This window comes from Pelobates fuscus, chromosome 13 (genome assembly GCF_036172605.1).
Source record: "Pelobates fuscus isolate aPelFus1 chromosome 13, aPelFus1.pri, whole genome shotgun sequence".
Taxonomy (NCBI): Eukaryota; Metazoa; Chordata; class Amphibia; order Anura; family Pelobatidae; genus Pelobates; species Pelobates fuscus.
Window position 1 is genome coordinate 27,786,026 of NC_086329.1, and position 16,688 is coordinate 27,802,713.

The window sequence follows — 16,688 nt, forward strand, 5'->3', positions numbered from 1 at the left end:
TGGCACTCAGTGCTCTGCACAGTGAATCCTGCTATATACTGAATGGCACTTAGTGCTCTGCACAGTGAATCCTGCTATATACTGAATGGCACTCGGTGCTCTGCACAATGAATCCTGCTATATACTGAACGGCACTCAGTGCTCTGCACAATGAATCCTGCTATATACTGAATGGCACTTAGTGCTCTGCACAGTGAATCCTGCTATATACTGAATGGCACTCGGTGCTCTGCACAATGAATCTTGCTATATACTGAATGGCACCTAGTGCTCTGCACAGTGAATCCTGCTATATACTGAATGGCACTCGGTGCTCTGCACAGTGAATCCTGCTATATACTGAATGGCACTTAGTGCTCTGCACAATGAATCCTGCTATATACTGAATGGCACTTAGTGCTCTGCACAGTGAATCCTGCTATATACTGAATGGCACTCAGTGCTCTGCACAGTGAATCCTGCTATATACTGAATGGCACTCAGTGCTCTGCACAGTGAATCCTGCTATATACTGAATGGCACTCAGTGCTCTGCACAGTGAATCCTGCTATATACTGAATGGCACTCAGTGCTCTGCACAGTGAATCCTGCTATATACTGAATGGCACTTAGTGCTCTGCACAGTGAATCCTGCTATATACTGAATGGCACTCGGTGCTCTGCACAATGAATCCTGCTATATACTGAACGGCACTCGGTGCTCTGCACAATGAATCCTGCTATATACTGAACGGCACTCAGTGCTCTGCACAATGAATCCTGCTATATACTGAATGGCACTTAGTGCTCTGCACAGTGAATCCTGCTATATACTGAATGGCACTCGGTGCTCTGCACAATGAATCCTGCTATATACTGAATGGCACCTAGTGCTCTGCACAGTGAATCCTGCTATATACTGAATGGCACTCGGTGCTCTGCACAGTGAATCCTGCTATATACTGAATGGCACTCGGTGCTCTGCACAATGAATCCTGCTATATACTGAATGGCACTCGGTGCTCTGCACAATGAATCCTGCTATATACTGAATGGCACTCGGTGCTCTGCACAATGAATCCTGCTATATACTGAATGGCACTCGGTGCTCTGCACAGTGAATCCTGCTATATACTGAATGGCACTCAGTGCTCTGCACAGTGAATCCTGCTATATACTGAATGGCACTCGGTGCTCTGCACAATGAATCCTGCTATATACTGACTGGCACTCAGTGCTCTGCACAATGAATCCTGCTATATACTGAATGGCCCTCGGTGCTCTGCACAGTGAATCCTGCTATATACTGAATGGCCCTCGGTGCTCTGCACAGTGAATCCTGCTATATACTGAATGGCACTTAGTGCTCTGCACAGTGAATCCTGCTATATACTGAATGGCACTCAGTGCTCTGCACAGTGAATCCTGCTATATACTGAATGGCACTCAGTGCTCTGCACAATGAATCCTGCTATATACTGAATGGCACTCAGTGCTCTGCACAATGAATCCTGCTATATACTGAATGGCACTCAGTGCTCTGCACAATGAATCCTGCTATATACTGAATGGCACTCAGTGCTCTGCACAATGAATCCTGCTATATACTGAATGACACACACAGTACTATGAACAGTGAATCCTGCTATATACTAAATGACACTCTGCACAGTATATCCTAGTATATACTGAGTGACACATACGCTCTTAAGTGTCCTTTTAATAATTTCTGTATTGCAAAAGAAAAAAAGCAGAGCCCTTATGTGTAACATTTTAAGTTTCCAAATCCAGGGCAGAATTTTAGGGTACATTCAGATGAATGTATTTGTTGGTTGAGTGCTCTTTGATCATCCAGCTTATTATATCTACAACTTAACACCCATCCCTTCAAAATGTATGTTACATAACGTCTGCTACGGTTGACTTTTCTAAAAACAAAAATAGTTTGATTTATATTTACCCATTTATATAAACTCCTTTTTTGATGGTTTTGCATCGTTTTTGCTAGGGACAAGTGCCATTCACATGTCCATAATCAATATTTTATCTTCTTTCAGTGTCTTCTAATATGATCGAGCTGTCGGCCGTGGAGACAGCAGTACAAGAATGTAGCCGGTCCAGCGATGAAAACATGTATGATTAAAAATATTTTGAGTGCAATAAACAAACCCTGTTTGTGATAAGTGATATTTTTAAATAATTAGTATGTTCTGATAATTCATCTTATTTGTTTACATGTTTTATGTATATACAACTGTTAAGTCTTTAACCCCTTAAGGACACATGACATGTGTGACATGTCATGATTCCCGTTTGGTCCTTAAGGGGTTAAAGGATCACTATAGGGTCAGGAACACAAACATGTATTCTTGACCCTATAGTGTTAACACCATCTAGCCCCCCCCCCCCAAATATTTTAAAATCTTACTTGAATTCAAATCTGCAGCTGCATAGTTTGTCACTGTTTCCTTTTGACCTACCTCTGACATCATCAGAAGTGGTAGCCTGATCCAATCACAATGCTTCCCCTATAGGATTGGCTGAGACAGATCAGGGGCAGAGCCACCATGATTCAAACACACCCCTGGCCAATCAGCATCTCCTCACAGAGATGAATTGAATCAGTGAATCTCTATGAGGAAATTTTAGTGTCTGCATGCAGAGGGAGGAGATACTGAATGTTTGGATGCATTTTAGGCAGCCATGACCCAGGGAGGATCTCTAACAGCCATCTAACGAGTGGCCAGTGAAGTTATCACTAGGCTGTAATGTAAACACTGCATTTTCTCTGAAAAGACAGTGTTTACAGCAAAAAGCCTGAAGGTAATGATTCTACTCACCAGAACAAATTCAATAAGCTGTAGTTGTTCTGGTGACACACACTCACAGACACACACACTCACAGACACACACACTCACAGACACACACACTCACAGACACACACACTCACAGACACACACACTCACAGACACACACACTCACAGACACACACACTCACAGACACACACACTCACAGACACACACACTCACAGACACACACACACACACACACTCACAGACACACACACACACTCACAGACACACACACACACTCACAGACACACACTCACAGACACACACTCACAGACACACACTCACAGACACACACTCACAGACACACACACACACTCACAGACACACACACACACTCACAGACACACACACACACTCACAGACACACACACTCACAGACACACACACACAGACACACACACTCACAGACACACACACTCACAGACACACACACTCACAGACACACACACACACTCACAGACAGACACACACACTCACAGACAGACACACACACTCACAGACAGACACACACACTCACAGACAGACACACACACTCACAGACAGACACACACACTCACAGACAGACACACACACTCACAGACAGACACACACACTCACAGACAGACACACACACTCACAGACAGACACACACACTCACAGACAGACAGACACACACACTCAGACACACACACACTCACAGACACACACACACTCACAGACACACACACTCACAGACACACACACTCACAGACACACACACTCACAGACACACACACACACTCACAGACACACACACTCACAGACACACACACACACTCACAGACACACACACACTCACAGACACACACACTCACAGACACACACACTCACAGACACACACACTCACAGACACACACACTCACAGACACACACACTCACAGACACACACACTCACAGACACACACACTCACAGACACACACACACTCACAGACACACACACTCACAGACACACACACACTCACAGACACACACACTCACAGACACACACACTCACAGACACACACACTCACAGACACACACACTCACAGACACACACACACACACTCACAGACACACACACACACACACACTCACAGACACACACACACACTCACAGACACACACACACACTCACAGACACACACACTCACAGACACACACACTCACAGACACACACACACTCACAGACACACACACACTCACAGACACACACACACACTCACAGACACACACACACACTCACAGACACACACACACACTCACAGACACACACACACCCACAGACACACACACACACTCACAGACACACACACACACTCACAGACACACACTCACAGACACACACACACACTCACAGACACACACACACACACTCACAGACACACACACACTCACAGACACACACACACACTCACAGACACTCACAGACACTCACAGACACTCACAGACACACACACACTCACAGACACACACACACTCACAGACACACACACACTCACAGACACACACACTCACAGACACACACACTCACAGACACACACACTCACAGACACACACACTCACAGACACACACACTCACAGACACACACACTCACAGACACACACACTCACAGACACACACACTCACAGACACACACACACAGACACACACACACACACACTCACAGACACACACACACACTCACAGACACACACACACACTCACAGACACACACACTCACAGACACACACACACTCACAGACACACACACACTCACAGACACACACACACACTCACAGACACACACACACACTCACAGACACACACACACACTCACAGACACACACACACACCCACCCACAGACACACACACACACTCACAGACACACACACACACTCACAGACACACACACACACTCACAGACACACACACACACTCACAGACACACACAGACACTCACAGACACTCACAGACACTCACAGACACTCACAGACACACACACACTCACAGACACACACACTCACAGACACACACTCACAGACACACACACTCACAGACACACACACTCACAGACACACACACTCACAGACACACACACTCACAGACACACACACTCACAGACACACACACTCACAGACACACACACTCACACACACACACACTCACACACACACACACTCACACACACACACACACACACACACACACTCACAGACACACTCACAGACACACTCACAGACACACACACAGACACACACACAGACACACACACAGACACACACACAGACACACACACAGACACACACACAGACACACACACAGACACACTCACAGACACACTCACAGACACACTCACAGACACACTCACAGACACACTCACAGACACACTCACAGACACACTCACAGACACACTCACAGACACACTCACAGACACACTCACAGACACACTCACAGACACACACACAGACACACACACAGACACACACACAGACACACACACAGACACACACACTCACAGACACACTCACAGACACTCACAGACACACTCACAGACACACTCACAGACACACTCACAGACACACTCACAGACACACTCACAGACACACTCACAGACACACTCACAGACACACTCACAGACACACTCACAGACACACTCACAGACACACTCACAGACACACACACAGACACACACACAGACACACACACAGACACACTCACAGACACACTCACAGACACACTCACAGACACACTCACAGACACACTCACAGACACACTCACAGACACACTCACAGACACACTCACAGACACACACACAGACACACACACAGACACACTCACAGACACACTCACAGACACACTCACAGACACACTCACAGACACACTCACAGACACACTCACAGACACACTCACAGACACACTCACAGACACACTCACAGACACACTCACAGACACACTCACAGACACACTCACAGACACACACTCACAGACACACACTCACAGACACACACTCACAGACACACACTCACAGACACACACTCACAGACACACACTCACAGACACACACTCACAGACACACACTCACAGACACACACTCACAGACACACACTCACAGACACACACACACAGACACACACACACTCACAGACACACACACACTCACAGACTCACACACACTCACAGACTCACACACACTCACAGACTCACACACACTCACAGACTCACACACACTCACAGACTCACACACACTCACAGACTCACACACACTCACAGACTCACACACACTCACAGACTCACACACACTCACAGACTCACACACACTCACAGACTCACACACACTCACAGACTCACACACACTCACAGACTCACACACACTCACAGACTCACACACACTCACAGACTCACACACACTCACAGACTCACACACACTCACAGACACTCACACATTCACAGACTCACAGACACTCACACACACACACACTCACAGACTCACAGACACTCACAGACACACACACACACTCACACACTCACAGACACACACACACTCACAGACTCACAGACACACACACACACTCACAGACTCACAGACACACTCACAGACTCACAGACACACTCACAGACTCACAGACACACACACACACTCACAGACTCACAGACACACACACACACTCACAGACTCACAGACACACACACACACTCACAGACACACACACACACACACACTCACACACACACACTCACAGACACACACACACACACTCACAGACACACACACACACACTCACAGACACTCACACACTCACAGACACACACACACACTCACAGACACACACACACACAGACACACACACACACTCACAGACACACACACACACACTCACAGACACACACACACACTCACAGACACACACACACACACACTCACAGACACTCACACACTCACAGACTCACACACACTCACAGACACACTCACAGACACACTCACAGACACACACTCACAGACACACACTCACAGACACACACTCACAGACACACACTCACAGACACACACTCACAGACACACACTCACAGACACACACTCACAGACACACACTCACAGACACACACTCACAGACACACACTCACAGACACACACTCACAGACACACACTCACAGACACTCACAGACACTCACAGACACTCACAGACACTCACAGACACTCACAGACACTCACAGACACTCACAGACACTCACAGACACTCACAGACACTCACAGACACTCACAGACACTCACAGACACTCACAGACACTCACAGACACTCACAGACACTCACAGACACTCACAGACTCACAGACACTCACAGACTCTCACAGACTCACAGACTCTCACAGACTCTCACAGACTCTCACAGACTCTCACAGACTCTCACAGACTCTCACAGACTCTCACAGACTCTCACAGACTCTCACAGACTCTCACAGACTCTCACAGACTCTCACAGACTCTCACAGACTCTCACAGACTCTCACAGACTCTCACAGACTCTCACAGACTCTCACAGACTCTCACAGACTCTCACAGACTCTCACAGACTCTCACAGACTCTCACAGACTCTCACAGACTCTCACAGACTCTCACAGACTCTCACAGACTCTCACAGACTCTCACAGACTCACAGACTCTCACAGACTCACAGACTCTCACAGACTCACAGACTCTCACAGACTCACAGACTCTCACAGACACTCACAGACACTCACAGACACTCACAGACACTCACAGACTCACAGACACTCACAGACACTCACAGACACACAGACACTCACAGACTCACAGACACTCACAGACTCACAGACACTCACAGACTCACAGACACTCACAGACACACACACACACTCACACACTCACAGACTCACAGACACTCACAGACACACACACACACTCACACACTCACACACTCACAGACACACACACACACTCACAGACTCACAGACACACACACACTCACAGACACACACACTCACAGACACACACACAGACACACACACACACTCACAGACAGACACACCCACTCACAGACAGACACACCCACTCACAGACAGACACACCCACTCACAGACAGACACACACACTCACAGACAGACACACACACTCACAGACAGACACACACACTCACAGACAGACACACACACTCACAGACAGACACACACACTCACAGATACAGACACACACACTCACCCACCCACATTAACACATTTTTTTTATTTATTTAAACACCCCCCTCCCCCCCAGCCTCCCCCAGATGTCTCTTCCTCCTTGGTGGTCCAGTGGCTGCTGGGCGATCGGGCGGCACTGCCTGGCGGGCGGCCGGCGAGGGAGCACTTCCCCTGAGCTGTCTGCTCAGCTCCCTCGCGCGCCTCAGAGTGAGGCTGGGAGCCGGAATATGACGTCATATTCCGTCTCCCAGCCTCACTCTGCGGCGCGCGAGGGAGCTGAGCAGACAGCTCAGGGGAAGTGCTCCCTTGCCGGCCGCCCACCAGCGCCACCCGACCGCCCAGCAGCCCGCCGGCATGTCTGTTAGCCGCAAGGCTAACAAGACATTTGCCTTGGGCATTTGGGGGCGGCTTTTTTTGCCGCCCCTGGAAAATGCCGCCCAAGGCAAATGCCTTGTTTGCCCCGCGGCTAATACGCCCCTGACTGGGGTTAATATTTCATTATTACTTTTCTGGTACTCATATGGTGGCAGAGTAGCTGGGGAGACAGTCACACTGTTTTACCAGAGGAGAGCTGGGGAGATAAACGGCAACTGCAATTGGAAGTGCAACTCTCACTGAACTCAGGCAGACTAGGATATGTATGTCCCAATCATAGGCATGAGCAGCCTATTGCATAAGGGTGTGCACCCTAAAGCACAAACACACACGCCGTGTGTGTGTGTATATATATATATATATATATATATATATATACACACATACACTGCTGTGTGTGTGTGATTGTGCTGGTGGGGTGCTGTGTGTGTGTGTGTGTGTGATTGTGCTGGTGGGGTGCTGTGTGTGTGTGTGTGTGATTGTGCTGGTGGGGTATTGTGTGTGTGTGTGTGATTGTGCTGGTGGGGTATTGTGTGTGTGTGTGTGATTGTGCTGGTGGGGTATTGTGTGTGTGTGTGTGTGTGTGTGATTGTGCTGGTGGGGTATTGTGTGTGTGTGTGCGTGTTTGTGCTGGTGGGGTGCTGTGTGTTTGTGCTGGTGGGGTGCTGTGTGTTTGTGCTGGTGGGGTGCTGTGTGTTTGTGCTGGTGGGGTGCTGTGTGTTTGTGCTGGTGAGGTGCTGTGTGTGTGTTTGTGCTGGTGAGGTGCTGTGTGTGTGTTTGTGCTGGTGAGGTGCTGTGTGTGTGTGTGTGTGTTTGTGCTGGTGAGGTGCTGTGTGTGTGTGTGTTTGTGCTGGTGAGGTGCTGTGTGTGTGTGTGTTTGTGCTGGTGGGTTGCTGTGTGTGTGTGTGTGTTTGTGCTGGTGGGGTGCTGTGTGTGTGTGTGTGTGTGTTTGTGCTGGTGGGGTGCTGTGTGTGTGTGTGTTTGTGCTGGTGGGGTGCTGTGTGTGTTTGTGCTGGTGGGTTGCTGTGTGTGTTTGTGCTGGTGGGGTGCTGTGCGTGTGTGTTTGTGCTGGTGGGGTGCTGTGTGTGCTGGTGGGGTGCTGTGTGTGCTGGTGGGGTGCTGTGTGTGCTGGTGGGGTGCTGTGTGTGCTGGTGGGGTGCTGTGTGTGTTTGTGCTGGTGGGGTGCTGTGTGTGTTTGTGCTGGTGGGGTGCTGTGTGTGTGTGTGTGTGTGTTTGTGCTGGTAGGGTGCTGTGTGTGTGTGTTTGTGCTGGTAGGGTGCTGTGTGTGTTTGTGTGTTTGTGCTGGTAGGGTGCTGTGTGTGTGTGTGTGTTTGTGCTGGTAGGGTGCTGTGTGTGTGTGTTTTTGTGCTGGTAGGGTGCTGTGACTTTGTAGTGATTTGTGTGGAGGTGGGGGGACAGATTAGGAAATAGCCCCCCTCCCTTCTTATCATTTGCCTGGGTGGGGGATCCTTGCTGCCATCCCTGGTGGTCCTAGTGGTGAGTGAACTCTAGCCTATAGGGCTAGAGTTCACTCTTGCGAAATCGGAGCGTTTCCGCAGCAACGCTCTAACCTCGTGAGAGGAATCCGGCGAAGCTGCTGGCTAGAGCTCCCCGGGCCCTCTCCTGCCTCTGGGCCGATGAGGGAGATCTTTGATCTCTCCACCTGCCCATGCAGGCACACAGAAAGACCGGCGCTCGGATAGCGCCGGCTCTGCATGGATCGACTGGGGAGATCCTGTGATCTGCCCTGCCGGGCTCGATCCATCAGTGGGCGGCGGGGATTAGGGTGTGCCCTGACACACCCCGTGCGCACGCCTATGCTCCCAATGCTGCTCTAAGACTGGTAACACCCATGCTGCATAGTCCAGGAGATTAATAGATGGATTACAAACTGCATTTTGGGTTGATCTGCCAAAATTTTGAGATGAAAGTAAACATGAAGTAATCACAATAGAAAACAATTAAATGTTCCTTATTGTATTTTGTTATTTCATTTTTTTTTTCCTTTTGTCATTCTATGCAGAGAGAATATTTTTAATATTATTGGTGCGTATAACATACCTCGTTACGTCTACAATCCAGAAAGAAAAAAATTCCTTCCGTAAGTTGCTCTTTGTGTCTTCAACTTTGCCTTTGTATTTCATATTTGAACTGGAAAGTGCTATGGAGTTTCTTAGTAAAATGCAAATTGTGGGAAATTAACAAAGAAATTGTAAATGTTAGGCCAGAGTAATAGAGATATACAATTCTTCAAATTGGAAAGGTCTTATTTGCAATAACAATCTCAAATATCCACAATTCACAGTTTAGTAAATTCACTTTTATTTATCTTGCATGTATTTTATGTCTGCCAGCGATAGAAGCACAAATTTGACTGAGTGTATATACATTCTTAAAAACAAAAAAAATCTACCACAACAAGAGGACATAGTCTTAAATTAGAGGGGTAAAGGTTTAAAAATAATTTCAGGAAGTTTTACTTTACTGAGAGAGTAGTGGATGCATGGAATAGCCTTCCAGCTGAAGTGGTAGAGGTTAACACAGTAAAGAAGTTTAAGCATGCGTGGGATAGGCATAAGGCTATCCTAACTATACGATAAGGTCAGGGACTAATGAAAGTATTTAGTAAATTGGGCAGACTAGATGGGCCGAATGGTTCTTAATTGCCGTCACATTCTATGTTTCAAATTCTTTAATATAGTTGATTGCGGAGCTGTAGCATGGCAATTATGTAATCTATCTTTCTATATGTTTGCAGTTTGAACATGACTGACCTTCCTGCACCCAGTCTCATTGGAAGCTCCAGAGACAAAGCAGAGCTGTTTCGTGAGCGATATACAATCCTGCAGCAGGTAAATATGTAAAAAAAAATTGTTTCTTTGTATGCTCATGCCAGGTTCAATTTAGCATTCTTATAGTTCCTGGTTAGCCTTAGAGTATGTACAGAAAATTACTCGATACCGGTTTGGATTGTCGAAATATCCCAAAAAAATGAATAATGCCAAATACAACTCCTATTAGACTAGGGGAAATTTAGTTAACAAGTACGGTTTAGCATGTGACGGCAGATAAGAACCATTCGGCCCATCTAGTCTGCCCAATTTTCTAAATATTTTTATTTGTCCCTGGCCTTATCTTATAGTTAGGATAGCCTTATGCCTATCCCACGCATGTTTAAACTCCTTTACTGTGTTAACCTCTACACCCTAAGCTCTTGATTTTAGTACTCAAGTTCTATGATACTTGTTTTATCAACTTTGGAACATCACTTTCTTTTCAGAAGTTGAAATTGACTCTGCATGTTGGTTCTGTAATGTGTATATACTGTAACTGTTCATTGACCACATTACACAGGCATCTCTTTCTCTCTATTTCAGAGAACGCACAGACATGAACTTTTCACTCCACCTATTATTGGCGCACATCCTAGTGAAAACAGAAGCAAATTTCAGGTACATCTGTAACATTATGGTGTACATTATTAATTCAGTTATGTCAGTTGACAAATAGAATGGTATCGGCCACTTGTAGCCCTGTCTGCCTCGGGCAGCCTAACAAGCAAAAAAAAGGAAAAATCTGATAATGTATTCACTTTAGATTTCTGCACACAGAAAGTGTTCAGTTTGGAACAAATAAGTATTATTGAGTTTCAAAAAAATAGACCATTTGCAGCCATGAACATTCACCTTACCCAAAAAAAGTGTCAGAAGTTTTGACTAATGGGATCAGTCGTTCATTTGGGTTTTTTTTTTTTTTTTTTTTTTTTTTTTTCAATTTAACAATTTTTATTGCTTTTTGATTACAGAAAAAAAAAGGAAGGAGGGTAATGGGGGAATGGTTGCATATCCATACGTCTGGTTTACATCTTAGTACATACACGTTTTATTACATTCCCTTATATGATACGTTTTGTGTCCCACCACAGGTTCTCGTGCTGTTATGTTAACCATGGCCTGCTGCCTGACAGCCTATGTTGCCATTTGACCTTGGCTGCTGTCAGCCTTTGTTAAAGCCTCTCATTGTCCCTCTGTACTTTTGTGTTATGCGGTAACATTTTTGATAAGTAGGGGGCACTGTTGCGGTGGTGTACTTTGCTTGTGTACCATATTCCAACCAATATACAACAAAGTATAAATGATAGGATATTTTAGGGATTCTGCTGATGTACCTAGAATAGAGGATAAAACATAGTGCAAATATTGTTTGATACTCAGAGGTAGTATACAGGTATATATGCACTCACAGATTCCAAATGGATTTAGCGTTTTAAAGGTGCCGCCCCACAATGTAGATGGGGGGTATCAATCGGTGTTCCTCCTCGAGTGGTAGCCACTGGGGTATCAGGGTCAGGCTAGATGGTTCAAAAACAAACTCCGACCAGAAGAATTCCTCCAAGGCAATTTATTCACTCATAAGATCAGGAGGTGTACAAAATAAGTAAAAACAAATATGAAAAATAAAACAGGTCACCGGTCCTACGCGTTTCGTCTTTGAACAACAAGACTTCCTCAGGGACCTTTTCAATAAAACCAGCAGTAACATGTACAATAGTTGGCAATGACATCAGGATGTCATTGCCAACTATTGTACATGTTACTGCTGGTTTTATTGAAAAGGTCCCTGAGGAAGTCTTGTTGTTCAAAGACGAAACGCGTAGGACCGGTGACCTGTTTTATTTTTCATATTTGTTTTTACTTATTTTGTACACCTCCTGATCTTATGAGTGAATAAATTGCCTTGGAGGAATTCTTCTGGTCGGAGTTTGTTTTTGAACCATCTAGCCTGACCCTGATACCCCAGTGGCTACCACTCGAGGAGGAACACCGATTGATACCCCCCATCTACATTGTGGGGCGGCACCTTTAAAACGCTAAATCCATTTGGAATCTGTGAGTGCATATATACCTGTATACTACCTCTGAGTATCAAACAATATTTGCACTATGTTTTATCCTCTATTCTAGGTACATCAGCAGAATCCCTAAAATATCCTATCATTTATACTATCCTACTAAACGGTTATCTACTGGGAAATAACCTTGGGAGCTGTGTACCCAGAAGTTAAGTTTTTTAATCACTTTGTTTCACGGGTGATTTTGTTTGTATTTCAATATACAACAAACACTGCTGGGGTGAAAAGAGCAGTGTAGATAAGTATAAATACCTGTCTTACTTGTGCAGAATTTCCACATTTTTGATGACTATGCTGCTCATGATGTTTTGGGCACAGAAGTGCTTGCTAAACCATTTGAGACATTTTAGGAGAATTAACTAACTCATAGTTTCCCTGCAGAATTTGCAAGTTAAATATTAAATATAACGATGTTAAACTTTTAGCACAACCGATAGTTAACTTTTAGTTAGTTATTCGGTTGTGCTAAAGGAAATGACCGTTCCTCTTTAATGTTCACAAAGCATCAAACCATGTTTCAAAGCAAAATCTGCAGCATTTCTGGCAAAGGTTTAAACATGTTGACTTACCCAGCACATTCTCAGTAATCTGATGTTTAGACTCACAATTCACCACTATACACATGCCAAATATCTCTATTGCTACACACTGGAATTAAAACCAAATCTATCTCTTAATATAAGGCTTAAAATCCCCACACCAACACCACTAACCAGGCTGTAAAACTTGTAAAGTACCAAACAAAAGTGTCAAAGCACACACAGTGATTAGAATTTATTACCTTTTTTTTTTTAAAGTATATGTAGTAGGTCTTTTTCATAACAGAACCCTATATGACATAAATGTAAAATAGAGCAACCATAGTGTAATCTGTTAAAACAAATAACAGTAGTAGAGTAAAAATGGAGCACTCTCACTTTACAGAGCCCTTAAATAATGGCTCTGAACTGTAACAGCATTTCATCCACCATTGGGATAACTGGAAATTGTAGTAAAGTCTTTACTGGAACAGTGGAATGTCCAGAAGAACCAGGAACCGGATGGTAGATGGTAAAAATACTTTTATCCCAATGTATATTAAAAGAACAAGAAAATAATTAACACAACGCGTTTCAACCTAGTACGTTTCAACCTTAGGTGCAATCTACCATAACCGTGACAAACAGGCTGTTTTATACCTATAAAAACAAATCTAATTACATCCAGGTGTATTAGTTAATTGTCCACACCTAATGTGAGCCTGTTCCGTCCGAAGCGCGTGTTCTGTAAGCTGACGGCGAGGGGACTGTGATCTCACTGCTCTGCTCCCTCACTTAGTGATGCCGGGGCCGGTATATGAAGTCAACCCGGCCCCAGCATCACTAAGCGGCACTGGAGCAGAGCAGGGCGATCACTCCCTCGCCGACCACCCACAGTACGCGCAGCTGCTCGCTCGTCTTCACTGCCCTCCACTGGACCCCAGGGAAAACAGGGAAAACAGACCCACTCGAGCTCTCCCAAATATAGGGAGGCTGGGTGTAATAGAATTACATGAACACAAATAATAATGTGGTCTGTCAGTGTATGTGTGTGTGTGTAATCTTACTTGGTATGTATGTGTGTGTCTGTCAGCGCGTATGTGTCTGTCAGTGTATACGTGTGTGTGTGTCTCTGAGTGTCTGTCAGCGTGTGTATGTGTGTGGGTGTCTGTCTCAGGGTGTGTCTGTCAGTGTGTGTGTGTTTAGATGACCTGCTCCCTCCTCCCCCCCGATCACGTGGGAATGGTGTTTATATTCACTTTTTTTCCATTCCGTAACGGTCTTCCCGCGGCTGGCCCTGCCTCTATGGCTGAGATAATCACGCTTGATGACCTCTGCCAATCCAATGCTTTCTGAAAGGAAAGTACTGAGAAGCTATTGCGCATGTGCTGCAAAATGTGGCGCCAATCAGCATCTCCTCATAGAGATGCATTGAATTAATGCTTCTTTATGGGGAACGTTCAGTGCCTTCTTGCAGAATCACTGAGATGGGAAGCACTTTAATGGCTGTCGTAGTGACTGTCACTAGAGGTGTTTCTAGGCAGCAATGTAAACACTGCCTTTTTCCTCCTGATAAGTCAGTGTTTACATTAAAAAGTCTGCAGGGACAGGCTGTAGACACCAGAACCACTACATTAAGCTGTAGTGGTCCTGGTGACTATAGTGTCTCTTTAATAATTGTATTTTTGTAGCTGAATATAAAGCTTTGTCAGTTTAAAAAACCTAGTTCCTACCTTTTTTAGCTGGCTCCTAGATTCAAAGCAGATTTGTCAAGCCCTGGTTTAAGAAATGACTTTAATACTCTGCACATCTGAAATATGTTATCAATTGCCTTCATGAGATTAAGCTGCCTCATCAATTTTAACTTTTACGTTTTCAGACAGTAAAGTATGAAATCTCTTCTCTTGTCAGTTACGTCTTCAGCTTTTGAGACAATGTAGGCCTAGCGTTTTACTGTCCTTAAAAACACCCTTACAAACCACAAGACTTGACTTGTATAAGAATGTATTTTGGGGTAATGTGACATAATGGTGGGCTTGACGCAATAGGACCATATGGTGTAACTGAATCCCCATATTTGATTGCTAAAATGATTTGAAGTAGCCTTATAAAATAAAAAAAATATTTTTATTTATTTTTTTGTATGATCTATGGGGGGGGGGGGAGTCTTTATCAAACCACTACATATAGTGTCTGGTATCAATTCTAACATCAGACTATCTGATCCTCCACGATATATGACTTGGGAATAAATGGCTTAGATCAAAACACTTTATTCTAAAATTTTCAGCTTTATTTTATTGACCCTCTGAAGATTAGCTTGAGTCTTGTTATCCTTAATTTATGTGGTCAATGTGTCTGACAGTTTCTTGTACATCATAGTTCACATCTGTATAATTTTGCCAATTTCAGCTCAAATCTGTAGAGACCCTCCTGGGCGGTACAGCTAAAATGGGGGATGTGATAGTACTTGGTATGATAACTCAGCTCAAGGAGGTGAGTAACTTTTTATCTTGCGTTTCAGTACTAATTGAATGCATTAAAGCTGTATGTGCATGGGGTAAAAAAAAAAGTGCAACAGCATATAGTCTTGTTCTAATCAAGTGATTTTCTACATTTAATTTCAGGGCAAGTATTTTCTGGAAGATCCCACTGGAGCAGTGCAGCTCGACCTCAGCAAAGCTATATCCTTTTTGTAGTACTTTGATAACTTGAGCAAAGTCCAGAGTTTGGATGAGACTCAATAATCATGATGCACCCCAAGGTTGCAACAACTCTCTTGAATATCTGGATTACATTATGCTCTTGCACAGTTCTCAAACTTCAAAATGTGATTTGATTCCACTGCTGCAGAGGCTTAATTGGTTATGGTGCTAG

At 45.0% G+C, this 16,688-nt stretch overlaps 1 protein-coding gene across 1 annotated transcript in view; it reads left to right on the forward strand.

The window, feature by feature from the left end:
* The window catches only part of POLE2 (DNA polymerase epsilon 2, accessory subunit), a 48,055-nt gene that overhangs the window by 14,069 nt on the left and 17,298 nt on the right, over positions 1–16,688 (forward strand). The window contains exons 3-8 of the mRNA XM_063440203.1: positions 2,037–2,112; positions 10,405–10,482; positions 11,140–11,233; positions 11,759–11,833; positions 16,224–16,307; positions 16,439–16,495. Of these exons, the coding sequence (XP_063296273.1) occupies positions 2,037–2,112; positions 10,405–10,482; positions 11,140–11,233; positions 11,759–11,833; positions 16,224–16,307; positions 16,439–16,495 (464 nt within the window). The remainder of the gene's footprint in view (positions 1–2,036; positions 2,113–10,404; positions 10,483–11,139; positions 11,234–11,758; positions 11,834–16,223; positions 16,308–16,438; positions 16,496–16,688) is intronic.